This window comes from Hypanus sabinus, chromosome 4, assembly GCF_030144855.1.
Source record: "Hypanus sabinus isolate sHypSab1 chromosome 4, sHypSab1.hap1, whole genome shotgun sequence".
Classification (NCBI taxonomy): Eukaryota; Metazoa; Chordata; class Chondrichthyes; order Myliobatiformes; family Dasyatidae; genus Hypanus; species Hypanus sabinus.
In genome coordinates, this window is record NC_082709.1 from 26,881,985 (window position 1) to 26,900,536 (window position 18,552).

General features: G+C 38.4%; 1 protein-coding gene across 3 annotated transcripts in view; it reads left to right on the plus strand.

Annotated features, from left to right (window-relative positions):
* Window positions 1-18,552, plus strand: part of scrn3 (secernin 3) — a 30,096-nt gene that overhangs the window by 1,358 nt on the left and 10,186 nt on the right. For 2 of the 3 annotated variants that reach the window (XM_059966688.1, XM_059966689.1), the window contains exons 2-6: window positions 4,635-4,809; window positions 8,280-8,461; window positions 10,233-10,432; window positions 13,597-13,803; window positions 15,755-15,917. In XM_059966688.1, the coding sequence (XP_059822671.1) occupies window positions 4,636-4,809; window positions 8,280-8,461; window positions 10,233-10,432; window positions 13,597-13,803; window positions 15,755-15,917 (926 nt within the window). In that variant the 5' untranslated portion in view covers window position 4,635. Of the gene's footprint in view, window positions 1-2,615; window positions 2,684-4,634; window positions 4,810-8,279; window positions 8,462-10,232; window positions 10,433-13,596; window positions 13,804-15,754; window positions 15,918-18,552 lie in introns of all 3 variants that reach the window. The other variant, XM_059966691.1, reaches the window with a different exon arrangement.

The window sequence follows — 18,552 nt, forward strand, 5'->3', positions numbered from 1 at the left end:
AAGAATGCTCACCAGAGAATATTGCTAGTCTTTGGTGACATGCAAAATCTTTTCAAACTTTGAATGATGAAGAGCTGCTTTCACGCTGTCTTCACGCTGGGTGCAGAACAGAATGAGATGTGATGACCAGGAACTTGAAGTTGCTCACCTTTCCATCACTGACCCCTCACTGAGGACTGTTCTATGTTTACGGACTTACCCTTTCTGAAGTCACAATCAATTCCTTTGTTTTGTCGACGCTGAGTACAAGGTTGTTGCTGTGACACCACTCAATCAGCCAATCTATCTCAGTGTTGTATGCCTCCTCGTCACTATCTGAGATTCTGCTAACAACAGATTATCAGAACCCAGCGTGCTATCATAAGCATAAGACCATAAGACATAGGAGCAGAATTAGCCATTTGGCCCATCAAGCCTGCTCTGCCATCTCATCATGGCTGATCGATTTTTCCTCAGCCCCAATCTCCTGTTTTCTCCCCATATCCCTTCATGCCCTGATCAATCAAGAATCTATTGACCTCTGCCTTAAATAAATGTGAAGACTTGGCCTCCACAGCTGCCTGTGGCAACAAATTTCACAAATTCACCACACTCTGGCTAAAGAAGTTCCTCATCTCTGTTCTAAAAGGATGCCCCTCTATTCTCAGATTGTGTTCTCTGGTCTTAGACACTCCCACCATAGGAAACATCCTCTCCACATCCACTCTATCGAGACCTTTCACCATTTGATAGGTTTCATTGAGGTTATCTCCCATTCTTCTGAATTCTAGTGAATACAGGCCCAAAGTCATGTGACTTCATGTGACAAGCCATTCAAACTTGGAATCATTTCGAGAACCTCCTTTGAACCCTCTCCAATTTCAGCACATCCTGAAATCACTGTATTATAGGGTGAAATTTATTATTTTGTGGCAGCAGAACAGTGCAAGGATTTATAATTTCTCTAAATTTCAAAATAAGTAAATTGTGCAAAAATTATGAGGTAGTGTTCCTCGGTTAATAGGCCATTCAGAAATCTGATGGCAGAGGGGAAGAGGCTGTTGAATATGGATCTTCAGGCTCCTGTACCTCCTCCTTACCAGTAGTAATGAGAAGAGGGCATGTCTTGGAAAGGTGAAGGTGCTTAGTGAGGAAATGGCCCTTGAAGATGTCCCAATGGTAGGGAGAGTTGTGCCCACGATGGAGAACTCACCTCCATACTAGGCTGTGATGCAACCAGTCAGAATGCTCTCTACCATATATCCAAAATATAAAATAGAACACAGCAATTCAGCCATTCATTTTTTAACAACTCAGTATAAAAAAACTTCCATCTACTTTGTCACTTACTGAGCTCGGTAGAGCTACTGCCTCACCTGATCAATCCTGATCCCTATGTGGATCCCTAGGTGAAGTTTGCACCAACAACCACCCATTCTCAGAGGTCAGCATGACAAATTTGTTTTTCTATCTTGCAAGGTCAGATTCATCACAGGCAAGCTCAGAATGCTGTTGCTGTTGCCTGTGATTAACAATGTTTGAAAGAGTTTTCAGAGTGTTGCAGAAATATTGCTAGAAATGGAGTTGTTCTCTGACAGCGCTTGTGATCCCTGTAATCCCACTCTGCCTGAGGTCTTTGCTTTCTGTCAGCATGCTGGCCTGGCTAGATGGCTGATGCTCATGTGAAGAGTATGTTCTTTTAAGGTTAGGCATCGTGACGCACAGCTGCATGGCTGTTTTCCAAGTCCTCTTACACTCTTCCTGCTGAGAACCTGCTGCAGTTGGCTTTAATTTTATGCACATGCTGTGTGTGGGTTATGTGTTTGGAAAGCGTGCAGAAGTTACAAGCCATAATGAAAGATTAGCCGTTACTGTTGAGTTGCGGCGGTCAGGTACTGATGGCGCCGTGGACTCGAGCAGATGAACAGACTATGACTCGGCCAAATGTTGACTTGCATGATAAGCACCCTATGGTCACACCAGTTGGACTTCAAAGTCTTAGAATGTAAGAAAAATTACAACCATTTATCCTGACTTCACTGTGTGAATTGAAAAAGAATAACCCAAACTAATCTCATTTACAGAAATATTCTTTAAGCTTACAGGTTATGCATCTTCAGGTTTATGTTTAAGTACTTTTTTAAAAAGTTCTTTTTTTTTGGTTCTCAAAATGTAACGAACAGGTGTGCCTTAGGAAACAGTGAACAGCCTCAGCTTTTACAACTTATATAGATAACAAATTTATATAGGCACCAAATTTCCTAAATATCTCGATGATGTAAAAATGTGCTGTAAATTGTGTAGGAGATAAATAGAAGCTACTAAAGGATGGGATAAATGGGTGAGCAAAGATCTGGCAAATGGAATACATTGTGGGAAAATGTGAAATTGTACATTTTGGCTGGAAATATTTAAATTGCAGAGCTCTGAGCTGCAGAGGAATCTGAACGTCCATTTCTTCTCCAGCAGCCCCTTGAGATGGAGGATGATTTACTTTCATCCCATTTTCTTTTGGATCAAAGGGTAGAAAGGGCCAGTGTGGGTAACCCAGACTTTCATTTTATGCCTATAGTTAATAATGGAAACCATCCAGTATGTTTTAAACTACTTTATCAACCTGACCTTCTACTTTTAAGGGTGTGTAATCCTGCATTCCAAGGGCAAAAAGCCTTCATCCTGTTCATAGGCTGTTTCATGCAATAAGGTAATTTTTTTGAACTTTTCCATAAATCTCCTAGATAGATGAAGCCCCCCACCTTTCTTCAAAGCCTCCGCAACATTTCCTTAGGCAGTTGAAATACAGTGGATTTCAGCTAATTGGGACACATTGGGACTAGTACATTTTGGTCTAATTAAACAGCTGTCCTAATTAGCTGTTTATGAAAATAGTATTAAAAACAAACTATCAATTAACTGAGTAATAAATTATGTATTTAAATGAAATACAGAATAAAACGAGAATGCTACCAACATTACTACAATACTATAAAGCTGCTTATTAATGGGGGAATTCATACAGTGTTCATTTGATTGAATAAATATCAACAAAATCTGCACAGACACCCAGTGCAGATAATAGACTGCCTTTATTGCCTTCCTGCATGAAGTAATGTCAAAACTCTCTGCTTTTTAATTTGGTGTTGGTCAGCCCAAATGAACATCATAACACAAGCATACTCAACTGTCGTGATTTAAAAACAGTTTGCATTAAGCACAGTGTAGTGTCTAATGCCCATACAGGTACATATGTGACTGACACTAGTTAGAAACTGTTGCATCCTCCAAATCTTCATTTTTATTGTAACATTCAAGATGATTGCTGATAACTTCAAATTCTTCACAGTTCCTAACTTGTTGAAGTAGCGAAATTGTTTCATGTTCAATCCTGGCCGTTTCTCGCATCTCCAAACCCAAATGCTTGAATCCGCAGTGAACAAAATGGTTTTGAGTTGTCTTATGACTTATTTCTTGCCAACTATTAGTGATAAAAATCACCACTTTTTGAACACAAACTCATGCAAGTGACGCTATATAAAAACTGATCACTAAGGTGGGAGCAGTGTCTAATGCTCACACAAGTGCATGTGACAGACGCCAGTTAGAAACTGTTCAGCAACAGTTCTATCCCGATTAAGTGGAGTAGTGGCCCAAATAAACAAAGGAAATTTCTTAAGAGCTATCCCAAATAAGGGCTGCCCTGATTAGATGACCCAATTAATCAGAATCCATTGTATATCAGAGGAGGTGGTTGACCGGCTATGACCACGATTTTTCAATTCTCCTTAAATATGCAAATAGTATCATAAAATCTCAGGTAGTGAATATTATAACCTTATTCAAGAAGGGAAATACATCAACTATGCATTAATTAGTATAACATCAGTGAAGGTAAACTTAAAAGTTTGCAATTTAAGCATTAGTAGGTAATTTAAACTGTATGTTTAATGTTGTAGTACTTATCTTCACACCAAGTAAGCATTTAGATTCTTAGTCTATCCTTAAAACTGAGGGGTTTAAGCTTCAATGCTAAGATAGTATACTTACTTTTTCTTGTCTTGTACTTTTTATGCCATTTAAATTTGTAATCGGTTCTGCCTTCATCTGTCTGCAGTCAGTCTTTGGTTCAGTCAACTTATTTTTGAACATAACTATTTAGATTTTTAAATAGCAACTTAAATGGTGGGGTAAATTTATCAAACAATCTTGATTTTCTTAACTCTTTATTGCCTGCTGAGATTCTTGCTATATCCTTAAATATGAGGGATATGTGCCGTCTGGTTGTCTGTTAGAACTGTAAATGAACTTACACGTTACAGACCATTCAGCCCTCAAATCAATTCAGAATTCACAGTATTCCAAAATGTATGCTGCTGAACTGAATTTCACAGCTGTGGGTGGATAATATAGCCAAAAGCTAGTGTGCCTGCACAGTCATTTTATACTGTGTTTTTCTATGGTAAATTGCAAAAATGCTGCTGGGCTTAAAATACTCAAAAGAAATTAATATCACATATTGCTATCTGCAAGTTAGGTCAACAAAACGTATTTACTGTGACTTCAGAACATTGATTCTTCTACTGGAAGTAAAACCATTCAATATTTTTGCATTAAACTGTGCATAATTACTTGTTATTCTTTATATTATACTTCTCTAGTATGGCTTTCAGAAGCGAGTATCCTCCAAGGTCTTGTGACACATTTGTGGCTTTGCCTCCAGCAACAGTTGATAATCAGATAATTTTTGGAAAAAACTCAGACAGACCTTCTGATGAAGTCCAGGAAGTTGTTTTCTTTCCTGCCGCAACCCATCAAGCAGGAGACAAGGTTGAGGTGAGCGATTTCTTTTCTTTCAGATTCAGTATTAAAACATGCCTGCATGATTTTAATAAGTGTAGAAAAGTTTTTTAAAAAGTTTAAATTTATATTACAGGATAATAAACTGTACTTTTTAAAAATAAAGAACCATAGATTTTAAAGATCGTCAACATACATATATAGTAGATTTTAGACTTTACTGATTAACACCGAACTCTGTTCTGGGATGGTTATTTGGCTTCTGTTGTAGTTTTACTTAGAAGGGTTTTAATGCACTTTATTAGTCTTACACAAGTAAATGGTTGAATATACTTAGAATGAAAAGGCTGTATACATTTTTAACTAAAACTAAGGAAGTGCAAGATCAAAATATCCTACCTGGTCTGATCACTTCATCCTAAAATATATTTTCTTATTTATTTATTTAGTGATAGGTCCTTATAGCCCTTTGGGCCACATTGCCCCAGCAACTGACAAACCCGATTCTCCCTTACCTAATCGTGTGATAATTCATAATGACCAATTAACCTACCTGGTGTGTCTTTGGACTGTGGGAGGAAACCCACGCATTCCACAGGGAGGACGTACAGAGGCTCCTTACAGAACAGTGCTGGAGTTGAACTCTGACCTCTGGAACGCTGCAAGCTGTGATGGCGTTGCACTAACTGCCTTGCTACCATGGCAGTGTCTGCCTGTTCAGCTTTCAACCTCTGCCTGTCTTGCCTCCTCTGGCTAGTACCTATGGAAACCTCATCAATCTAATCATTCTGTGTAACGGTCCTGCTAAAGGGTCTCAGCCTGAAATGTCAAATGTACTCTTTTATCCCTAGATGCTGCCTGGCCTGCTGAGTTCCTCCAGCATTGTGTGTGTGTGTTGCTTGGATTTCCAGCATCTGCAGATTTCCTCTTGTTTGTCATTCCATTTAACTGTCTTCTTATAAGCTCTCTCCAGTTAGCTTGCCTTCAAGTTCAACCTCTGGTTCCACATAATGAAAGTGATTATAGATTTCAGTTTAATTAAATGTTTGCTCAGCACCTTAAAAAAACAACTTTAACTTGGATTTTATGGAGTGTATATGTTGGCACTTAATGCTCCAGTAAATGAAACTTTTTCATTTCTGCATACCTGCTTACAAATGCACAAATACAGAGGTTGCTTTTAAAGGTTTAATGCCAGAAGTTGAGTACGTGTCAGTGCTAAAAGAGAAGTATGGACTCAGGTAAAATAACCTATAATTGATTTTGCATGTTACATAGAATCCTGTATTGGATAAGAGGTAGCACAACTGGTTTACTCTATTAGTTTTAATGGAAGGAATGGATGTAAGATCTTTAAGTCAATCTTTGTTAATCTAAGGAAAACTGTATGTGGATTATGTCTGTAATGATCTTTTAATCTCTAATGCAGAGTTAGATATTTTTATGCAGTCTTTCAGTACTTTTTTATGTTTTCAGTTTCTAAATACTTATAAAACAGTCATAAACATAGAAGTATAAAATTTCTTTTCATGATAATAAAGTGCAGTGTGATCGGAAGCATGGCTTTACCCAGAGTATGGAAATGGCCGCTGTGTTAGGTATCTCCTGCACCTAACAAAGTGACCACTGAGTGTATGTTCATTGTCTTCTGCTGCTGTAACCAACCAATTCACTTCAAGTATTGATGTGCTGTGTACTCTGAAACAGTCCTGAGAACACCACTGCTATAACTTGAGTTACTGTCACCTTCCTGTTAGCTGGAATCGGTCTAGCTATTCTCCCCTGGCCTCAATCATTAACAAGGTCAGCAGTTTCTGGAATACTCAAACTGCCCCAGATGGCACCAACAGTCATTCCACAGTCAAAGTCACTTAGATCACATTTCTTCCTCCATTCTGATGTTTGGTCTGAACAACTGAAGTTCTTAACCATGTCTGCATGCTTTTGTGCATTGAGTTGTTGCTACATAGAGTCATAGAGAAGTACAACGCAGACACATGCCCTTTGGCCCAAGCAGTCTATGCTAAAAATCATTTAAACTGCCTACTCCCAATGACCTGCACAGCCCTCTGTACCTCGACTATTCACGTACCTATCCAAACCTCTTTTAAACATTGAAATCAAGCTCACATGGACAACTGCTACTGGCAGTTCTTTCCACACTCTTACGACCCTCTTGAGTGAAGAATGACTAATTAGATATTTGCATTAGTGAGCAGGTGTAACTGGTAAAGTTGCCAGTGAAGGTATGGTAAATCCCATTTTACTGAGAGCCTTACTCCTCATTGGGAATTAGGAATAAAGATTTTCATTTTTGCTTGTACAAACACATTCTTTTCAGCATGGTAGTCCACCAAATGACATCACTGTTAGTGTAATGGCAAATACTAGCATTCGGTATAATTTCCATATTTTTCAGTCAGTATTTTTCATACTTTTCTAATTAGAGTCAGTTGTGTGCGCTCGTGTTATGTTATTAATTTTGGGCTCACATATGCTGATTCAAAAATCAGTGTTTTAGTGACTTCTATTTTTTTAATTTTGATTTTATGCAGGAAAACCAATGAAGGCAGTACATTATCGGCACCAGGTGTCTGTGCTGTTTTTTATTTGGAGTCAATCAAAAGGACGTGGCAGTGTACACTAGATTAATGCCTCTGTCCATAATTGTTAGGAACAAATGCACAGTTTTATAGTACTGTAGTAGTATTAGCAGTATTTTAATCTGTTCTGTATTTCATTTAAATGCATTTGTTATTCTTTTTAAATACCTAATCAAGTGGCCACTGAGTGTACAATAAATGTCCTTCTGTGTATCATACATGTTACTTCATTCCGGTCATATTCATCGACCTATCTAACAACCTCTTAAATCCACCAAACTGCCTGCTTCCACTCCTACCTTCCAGGCAACTACAACTTTCAGTGTAAAAACTTGACCCTCACATCACTTTAAACTTCCTTCCTCTATCTTTAAACGCATGTCCACTGATGTTCAACACTTCTACTGTGGGGAAAAGATTCTAATTGTCTGTTCAATCTATGCCTCTCATTTTTTTGAAACCCCATATTGGCTCTAAATGGTTTGGTCCCATGAGCAAAACTTTGGCAATATTCCATTTTCCCCTTTTTCTATTGATTATAAGCATCAAAATGCTTAATTTGAAAATATTGTGTTAATGTTGTCTATGAGGTCATGCAATTTGGGGAATCCTGTGAACCAAGCAAGTGGGTGTGCCTCCCCTGGCTACTCCTGTAGTGTGAAGATAAATCAATCTTCTCTGCAAGAGTATGTCATTCTGGCAAATTTTGCAATGTGATATTGAGAAATAATGTGTCAGATGTTACAGTGATCAGCCTGGAATAACTCTAAAGCTTGGAAGACACCTGTCCAGGTACATCTATGCAATTGAAGTCATACAACTCAGTGAAAACAAACTTGCTGTCTCTAAAGATGATCAGCTATCCACTTTCTGCATTAAATAATGTTATTCTTTATTTTTCAGTGTACATACATACAGGTTGATCAGGTTGCAAAGACGCATGCAGTTGTTCTGAGCCGTCCATCTTGGTTATGGGGGGCTGAAATGGGAGCCAATGAACATGGAGTATGTATCGGCAATGAGGCAGTCTGGGGAAAAGAAGAACAAAATGACAATGAAGCTCTATTGGGCATGGATTTAGTAAGGTTTGTGTTACTTTACTGCAAGTTGAATAATTCTTTGTAGGAAAGGTACTTTATGTACTTACTTTAATGCTTTCCTGTTGTTGCCATTTTTTTTCCACGTTTGTTCCTTTATCTGACAGCAAGGACTAAACTATTCATCCATCTTGTCTCCATTGAGCTTTCTAAGACCACAGTATGTGATACTGTTGCTTACTCCAGAGCATACAGATGTATCTCTAAAGTAGTTGGTAATTCGGCAACATTTTCTTAAGAACTATCCAACTTCAAGTTTCTAAAGCTGAACAACAAAGCCGAAGATGCTTCCTTCCACCTTAATCTCCTGCAGTGGCAACAGCCAAGTTCCCAATTGCTACGTTCCTTTTTGAGTGTAATACTGGGTTTAATCTTGGTGGAGGTGATGATTGACCTTGAGCTTGATTGAAATTAACTCTAAGAAACTTGTAATGTTGATTCTATTTAATATTTAAAACAGAATCAATTATTGATTTAGATACGCTTTTGGAACTGCTTTAATCAATTTTGATCAATGCAGTCTTGCAAATTACGGCTCATTTCTGACCATCTTTTCCTGTCCAAAAACATAGAAACATAGAAAACCTACAGCACAGTGCAGGCCCTTCAGCCCACAAAGCTATGCCGAACATGTCCCTACCTTAGAACTACCTAAGCTTTACCCATAGCCCTCTATTTTTCTAAGCTCCATGTAGCCATCCAGGAGTCTCTTAAAAGACCGTATTGTTTCCACTTCCACCACTGCTGCCGGCAGCCTATTCCACGCACTCACCACTTTCTGTGTAAAATCTTACCCCTGACATCTCCTCTGTAACTACTTCTAAGCACCTCAAAACTGTGCCCTCTCATGCTAGCCATTTCAGCCCTGGGCAAAAGCCTCAGACTATCCACACGATCAATGCCTCTCATCATCTTATACACCTCTATCAGGTCACCTCTCATCCTCTGTCACTCCAAGGAGAAAAGGCTGAGTTCACTCAACCTATTCTCATAAGGCATGCTCCCCACTCCAGGCAACATCCTTGTAAATCTCCTCTGCATCCTTTCTATGGTTTCCACTTGAAACATGTTGATGTCTCTCAAATCTATGCCAATCATTTCTGGAATTCGATACTTGAATTCTTCCAATTTCCACCTCTGTCCACCAAAGTGATCCCTTACAAAATCACAAATGACTTCCTGTATGCTGAAAGATAGTTGGAATTAATTGACAAAAATTGTCAGATCTTCTCGTATCATTTTGGAAATTTATAGCATTGTCTTTTTGATCCTTCTAGGGTAAACCTTTATTTGAGAAAGGGACATAGTGAAGAAAGCAGTAACAAGAAGATTTATCAAAGGCTTAAGGAAAATAAATCCAATATAACATAACCCCTACATCATATTCATACATATGATTATAACATTTAAAAATGTGTCATTGTTATTTCTGAATGGACAATGGACCCTTGAACACTACTTCAGTATTGTTTTCTTTTTGCACTGTTTAATATTTTTAGATATACATTTTATTGTAATTTATAGTTTTTATTATTGTGTACTGTACTGCTGTTGCAAAATAACAAATTTCATGACATATACCAGATTCTGATTCTATTTGTTCAGTTATTAACTGAAATTAATTATATTTATTTGTACCACAAGTGCTTAAACTTGAAATAATACCTGGTCAGTGATAATCTGTAGGTCAACTTGTTATCATGTAGGCTGGTTTGGTCTTTTGGAAGTACTTATTTGTGGATTATGTACATTTTTGTAGACTTGGACTTGAACGTTCTGAAACAGCAGAGGAGGCAGTCGATATTCTTACTGATCTGCTAGAGAAATATGGACAGGGTGGAAACTGCATGGAAGATGAAGTTACGTTTACATATTACAACAGCTTTCTAATTGCTGACAGAAAGGAAGCATGGGTATTAGAGACTGTTGGTAAATACTGGGCAGCAGAAAGAGTTTCAGGTATATATAGATATTACACATCAGTCTTAAAGTCAATAATTTTGTTTACCTTTTTAAATAAAACTGAAACTGGTAACAGTTGTTGAATTATGTTCAGATACAGCTGATCTTTTTAGATAATATTTCAGGGGATTTAATTTACTGTATGTACACCAGAACTTTTGAAATAAAGTAGCTTTGTTAAACTTTAGGGATAATAGACACCAGAAATGTTTAAAAACAGTGATCTAGTTAAAATCAATATCTGTACACAGTTGGAAGCCCAAGAAGAGTTTATTCAGAAATGTTTAGATATTTAATATTCATGCCCTAGTTGTGAACCAAACAAATTTGGCACAAGAGTTTGCTCTCAAGGCCTCACATTATATGTACAGTATAATCTTCCTTATAATGTCTCAATATAGCAGCCACTGTACTTTATTTTTAATTAACGCACTTACTCTTTTTTGCTTCTGTCCAGCTTTCCCTAGATGTTTTAATTATCACTATTTCATTGTATCTATTCCTTCAATTCAGGTCTTCTCACTTTCTAGACATCGTGATGAATGTCGTTCTCAATCTGTGAATTTCTGAAACAGGAGAAAATCCAAGCAATTTTCTTGGATTTGCAGTTGCTGGAAATCCAAGTAATACACACAAAATGCTGGAGGAACTCATGAGGCCAGCTAGCATCCAAGGAAAAAAATACAGTTGACAATTCAGGCCAAAACCCTTTGCCAGGACTGGAGAGAAAAAGATGAGTAGATTTAAGAGGTGGGGAGGAGAGGTGATAGGTGAAACCTGAAGAGGGAAGGATGAAGTAAAGAGCTGGGAAGTTGATTGGTGAAAGAGATACAGGGCTGGAGAAGGGAGAGTCTGATAGAAGAGAACAGAAGGCCAGAGGGAGGCGATGGGAGGGCCAGGAGATAGGTAAGAAATGGAAAAGGGGATGGGGAATGGTGAAGGAGGGGTGGGGGGCATTACCAGGTTCAAGAAATCGATGTTGGAGATGGCCTTGGTGGTGGGATCCCACCACCAAACCCATCTTTCCCTCCCCCACTTTCTGCTTATCATAGAGATCATTCCCTACAAGACTCCCTTGTCCATTCATCCCTCCCCAATGATTTCCCTCCTGGCACTTATCCTTGCAAGCGGTTCAAGTGTTATACCTGCCCCTACACCTCCTCCCTCACTACCATTCAGAGCCCCAAACTGTCCTTCCAGGTGAGGCGACACTTCACCTGTGAGTCTGTTGGGGCCATATACTGTGTCTGGCGCTCCCGGTGTAGCCTTCGGTATATCAGTGAGACCTGACATAGATTGGGAGACCATTTTGCTGAGCAACTATGCTCCGTCTGCCAAAAGATCTCCCATTGGCCACCCACTTTAATTTCACTTCCCATTCCCATTCCAATATGTCAATCCATGGCCTCCTCGACTGTCACGATGAGGCCACACTCAGGTTGGAGGAACAATACCTTATATTCTATCTGGGTAACCACCAACCTGATGGCTTGAACATCGATTTCTTGAACTTCCAGTAATTCCACCCCTCCCTTCACCATTTCCCATCCCCTTTTCCCTCTCTCACCGTATCTCCTTGCCTGCCCATCTCCTCCCTCTGGGGCTCCTTCCCCCCTTTTTGTTCTTCTATGACCTTCAGTTCTCTCCTATCAGACTCCTCCTCCAGCCCTGTATCTCTTTCACCAATCAACTCCCCAGCTCTACACTTCATTCCTCCCCTCCTGGTTTTACCTATCACCTCGTGTTTCTCTATCCCCTACCGGACCTTTCTCCAGTCCTGCTGAAGGATCTCAGCCCAAAGCTTCTGACTGTGGTTCTTCCATGGATGCTGCCTGGCCTGCTGAGTTCCTCCAGCATTTTGTGTGTGTTACCGTGAATTTCTGATATCTCTATTCTTATACTGAAACATAGAAAACATACAGTACAATACAGGTCCTTCGGCCCACAAAGCTGTGCCAAACATGTCCCTACCTTAGAAATACCTAGGTTTTACTGATAGCCCTTGATTTTTCTAAGCTCCGTGTAGCCATCCAGGGGTCTCTTAAAAGACCCTATCATATCCGCCTCCACCACTGCCGCCAGCAGCCCATTGCACGCATTCACCACTCTCTGTGTAAAAAACTTACCCCTGACATCTCTGTACCTGCTTCCAAGCACCTTAAAACTGTGTCCTCTCATGTTAGCCATTTCAGCCCTGGGAAAAAGCCTCTGACTATCCACATGATCAATGCCTCTCATTATCTTGTACACCTCTATCAGGTCACCTCTTATCCTCCATTGCTCAAAGTAGAAAAGGCAGAGTTCACTCAACCTATCCTTAGAAGGCATGCTCTCCAACCTTACTGTTATCCAATCTTTTTTTAATAATAAGCTCAAGGGCAAGAGTGAAAATGGGGTTGGAGGAAGTAATGAGCTAGGCATTTCAGGTTAAGTATGTGCAGACCATTAAAGCATAATGTTCAAAGATGTCCTTAAAATTTATGGCTTTGGGGGTGATAAATGAAACCCTTACTTGTGGGCGAAGGACTATTCAAGTAATGGGAGATAGGAATTTGAGGAAAGGTCATTCAGTAATTGGTTAAGGAAATTGAAGCAGAAGTATTTCTGTTCCATTTGTTTTCTACTACCCAAAATAGCTTTTGATTAAAGGATCTTTTCCTCATACTTTTGCAACCTATTGTCCTTCAGTCAAGTGCACTTTTTATGGATTATTGAATAGGAAATACTTCTCCTCCTCCCATCCCCAACCCCTTCCTGCTGCTAGTTGCAATTCATAGATGTATTAGTTGGCCTAGTAATTTCACATTTTGAATATTTTCAGTGCTTTGGATCCTTTGTTATTGAGTGCAATGGAGTGGGATGTGGCAGAGAATATCTCTATTTGGTTTTCTACTGCTGCATAGAAAATTAAGTAAAAGAAGCAGAAAATCCCCCAAAGCAGTGAAGGCCATTATTCCAAATTCGCAGATATTGTTGATGTTATGTGATGTTCTTATTGTGATTACTTGGTCAAGTCATTATTGTGAAATAATCAACTGAACCTTCCATACACTGCATTTACTTAGCTGTTGACTTTTGTAAAATAATTAATAACTTTAATCATTTACAGTAAATAATGGTTAAATAAAATAAATGATGGTCTTCCATTTTTCTGTGTTCAGAAGGGGTACGGAATATTTCCAATCAGCTTTCCATAACAACAAAGATCAATAAAGAACACCCAGAGCTGAGAGATCATGCAAAGGATCGAGGCTGGTGGGATGGTAAAATAAAGTTCGACTTTGCTGCTGTGTATTCCTATCAGGGCTCCACTAATGAATTAGATGATCGATATTGTGCTGGCCTCCGTCTTTTGAATAAGCATAAAGGTAATTAAAAATTATGAACTTTGAAATTAGTTTCTTATATACAGATTAATTAATTCTCTCAACAATCTCTCTGTAAATATTATTAAAGAAAACAGATTTTCATAGGAAATGTAGGAGTCCAAAACTGTTTCCATTTAAAGAAATTCATGAACCTTTCAGATAAATACAGAAATGAAAACAAATTAGTTTGTCTTACTGAGAAGAGCTGATTTTCATTGTTGAGGATGAGTAATCTACCTTATAAATTTTACACCAGATTTTTTTTATGCTGTTTGCAAGTGATTTGCTTTCTCAGAAGGGACTAGTTTTCACGGATCCATATGCTATCTTGTAATATTAGTAGAATACTAAGAATAGTATGAGAGACTAAAATCTTTCAACAGTAAACTCAGGACAATAGGTTTTTGTGATTGTTCAGAAGGATATTTCACACTTTAATTAGGAAATTATTTTTGATTTATGAGAGAGTCTTTAAGGAACTTAGAACATTTTCAGAGCCAATTAATTAAAAATTACAATAACTGATAATAGCAGATGGATGTGCTTTAAAAGAAGACACAAGAAACTGCAGAACCTGAAGCAACAAACTAAATGTTGAGGAACTTGGTAGATCAGGCAGCATCTTTGGAAGAAAATGGACAGTTGATGTTGTGGGTCAAGACATTTTAGTTAAAAGATGGCAAGTGCTCAGTGGATTCAGGTGAGGAGAAGTAATAGATGGATTCTTACCCTTTCTCTTCACCCCTTTACCTTCCCTTCTGACTTTCAGCGCAGATGAAAAGTCTAGACCCAACACACCTCTACAGATTCTGCCTGACTTGCGTTTTTCCAGTATTTTGTCTGTGGTATTTTTAAGTTGCATTAAGATATAATTGAACTATAGCGTGTGAGGGTAGGACCGGCTCAGTAAAATAAATGGTGTTTCCATGGTCCTTTATGAGTATTCTGACTCTGAGGTTACTTTAGTTTTTGACAATATGAAAGTGGTTTTAGAAATTATGTAACTCTCGGTTCGGCTAGCAGCCTAATATAGGGGATGATAGCCACCCCCAGCCTGGCCAAACTTAAAGAAATCTCGTTTGGGTGGATGCTGCACAATGTGTCCACTGTTACAAATCAGTACCAAGAAATAACTAACAGTACACAATATGTGATTAAACGATTGAGCTTTATAATTCTTAATTTGACTATATGGTTAGTAAAGAAAACAAAAAAAAGAAAAAGGGCCCATTCTCATGAAACAGTCTAACGCGCAAGGTTGGAGCTCAGTGATAGGGCCGTTCATCCACCATCGTCCTCCCCCAATTGTTGCTGACCTTCAGATCCTCACTCCAAGTCCACTTCTTCCGAGGTCTACCAACTCTCTCCATTCATGTCTTCTCTCCTCATCTCTCCCTGACAAAAGACTGTGAATTCCCAGCTCCCAGACACACAAGAAAGAACAACATCCTGCTCGTTGGCTAACATGCCCCGTTATCTCTTGTCATAACCCAAACATTGCTGCTACAGAGAAACCATTACCTCAGCAGTGGAATATTACAGAGAAGCCATTACATTAGCAGTGAAACCTTACAGCATGTTACAATTATATTTACAATACATGTTGTTTGCGGAACAAAACAATAATCAGCTCTAAGAAAGAGGCCAATATAACAGATCTATTAAAATTTCATAATGTTTTAGATAATCATATAATATCTTGTGAGTTTTTATTGCATCATTAATTCTCATCTTTGAGTGAAAAGTTGTGAGATCAAGTTTCAGATCCCTTAACCAGAATCGTGAAACATCTAACCCCCTTCCCTCAGTCAGTTATCAGACCTGTGGGAAGCTTCAATATTTCTGATTTCACAGGGGGTACACAAGTCCGAGGATAATTTTTGTCTTTATTATTATCTTCTTTATTTTCAAGTTTGAAAGATTAGTTTACATTATACTGTTGTTTATATAGGAAATATTAGAGTTGAAACAATGATGGAAATTCTCCGGGACAAAGAGAGCGGTATTAACATGGAAGGTGGCTTCACAACAACAGGAAGCATGGTCTCCATTCTTCCACTGGACACTAATCTTCACTGCATTCATTTTTTTACAGCAACTCCTTATCCTGAGAGGTAAAGCAAAACACATCTCTTCAATTGTTCACAGATTTCATTTTATCTTGATATTTTCCTGATTATTAGCCCACAATATTAAGATTAATATCTTACAATATTTAGATTAAAATTATTTATTATGGAAGTGTTTTACATAAAGAAGTTTCAAATCAGTACAGCCTATCAGAGTACAAAACAAATTGAAATAAAACATATAATTGGATATAGAGGAAAGAAAGCAAGGCTAATGATGAATAATTTCAAAATGCCAATGAATAAAAATTAAAGAAGAAAGGCTCTCTGCAGTAGGTCTGAAGAGAGAGGGAAGATGAAGGAAGATAATGTGAAATCTTCATAAATAAATTGTGAATGAGCCAGTAATAGAGACTGAGGGTAGAGTTGAACAAGGCCGATGGGTAAGGTAGACCATAAAATCATAATACATAGGAGCAGAATTCAGTCATTTGGCTGATTGAGTCTGCTCCACCATTTCATCATGGCTGATCCAAATTTCCTCTCGGCCCCAATCTTCTGCCTTCTCCCTGTATCCCTTCGTGCCCTGACCAATCAAGAATCTATCAACCTCTACCTTAAGAATACATAAAGACTTACCCTCCACAGCTGCCTGTGGCAAAGAATTCCACAGATTCACCACTCTGACTAAAGAAATTCCTCCTCATCTCTGTTCTAAAAGGACACCCCTGTATTCTGGGGCTGTGTCCTCTGGTCTTGAACTCTCCCACCATAGGAAACATCCTCTCCACATCCATTCTATCAAAGCCTTTCACTACTTGATAGATTTCAACAAGGTCGCGCCTCATTCTTCTGAATTCTAGTGAATACAGGTTCAGGACCATCAAAAGCTCTTCATATAAAAAGCCATTCAATCCTGGAATGATTTTTGTGAACCTACTTTGAACTCTGTCCAGTTTCAACACATCCTTTCTAAGGTAAGAGGCCCAAAACTGCTCACAATACTTCTTCCTCACCACAGACCTAACCTGCAAATTAACCTTTAGGGAATCCTGTACAAGGACTCCCAAGTCCTTTTGTACCTCAGTTTTTGTGTTTTCTCTCCATTTAGAAAAGGGTCAACTATTTCATTTCTTCTACCAAAGTGCATGACCATACACTTCCTGACACTATATTCCATCGGCCATTTCTTTGCCTATTCTCATAATCTGTCCAAGACCTCTGTAGCCTCTCCACTTCCTCAAAACTAACTGCCGCTCCAGCTATCTTCATATCATCTGCAAATTTTGCAACAAAACCATCAATTCCATCATCCATTGACATACAACGTAAAAAAAAATCAGTCTGAACACAGACCCTTGTGGAATACCACTAGTCACCATCAGCTAACCAGAAAAAGCTCCCTTTTTCCCCCACTCTTTGATTCCTGCCAATCAGCCATTGCTTTATCAATGCTAGAATCTTTACTGTAATGCCATTGGTTCGTAGCTTGTTAAACAACCTCATGTGTGGCAGCTTGTCAGAGGCCTTCTGAAAATCAAAGTACACAATATCAACTGATTCTTCATTGTCTATTCTGCTTGCTATTTCTTAAAATAATTCCAACAGGTTTGGCAGGCAAGGTTTTCCTTGAGGAAACCATGCTGACTATGGCCTATTTTATCATGTGCCTCCAACTACCCTGACACCTCATCCTTAATATTTGACACCCACATCTTCCCAACCACTGAAGACAGACTAACTGACCTATGGTTTCCTTTCTTCTGCCTCTCTCTCTTCTTGAAGAGTCGGGTGACATGTGCAGTTTTCCAGTCTACTGGAACTATTCCAAAATCTAATACTAGTTCTGAGAATCCAATTATTATTAAAAGAATTAAAGTGCATCTGTAGAGCTGTGTACATAATGTTCCTAATAAAAGGAAACAAAATGAACCAGATTGATAAATCTTGCAGGCATTACTACCGAAAAATCAAGTGTCAATTAAACATTTGTGACTATCATATATTTAGAAAAGATAGAGAAGGAAAAATGGGTGAATGGTTAGTGACACTCGAGATGTAACATAATCAGTGTAGAAAAATAGTGAAAAGAGGTGGAAGAAAAATGCAGACAAATTTGATGAAATGAGTGGAAAAAATACTCATAATGGGGGACTTTGGCTATCCCAATATCATTTGGATCAAATAGATATGCAATTAAGAAAAGGAAATAATGTCCTACAATAGGTATTGGATTTACTTCTAACCAAACATGTATACACAAATTAAGAATTTGCGGTGAATCCAGTAGTGGGGAATGAACTGAAGCAGACAGAAGTGGGAGAACATCCAGGAGATAGTGACCATGGTATAACATACTTTCAGCTGGTACTAGGTAAGGACATTTATGAAAAAAAGCAGGTTGATAAATTTTAGAAAAGCTGATTTTGAGATACCAAGAAGACAAAATGAGTTACAGATTTGGCAAACAATAGTTAACAATACAAATTGTATTCAACGAAGTGTAGGACAAGTATATTCTACTAAATAGAGAAATAATGGGTACTGAGGATAAGAAAGGACCTTTGTTATGTATAAATACTACAGAAGAGTGTATGATAATAAGAATACAAAGGAATTAAGGAGAGAAATACGTCATCAAACCAATAATCTCATAGTTTCTCTTTGCTTTCTTGGGCAA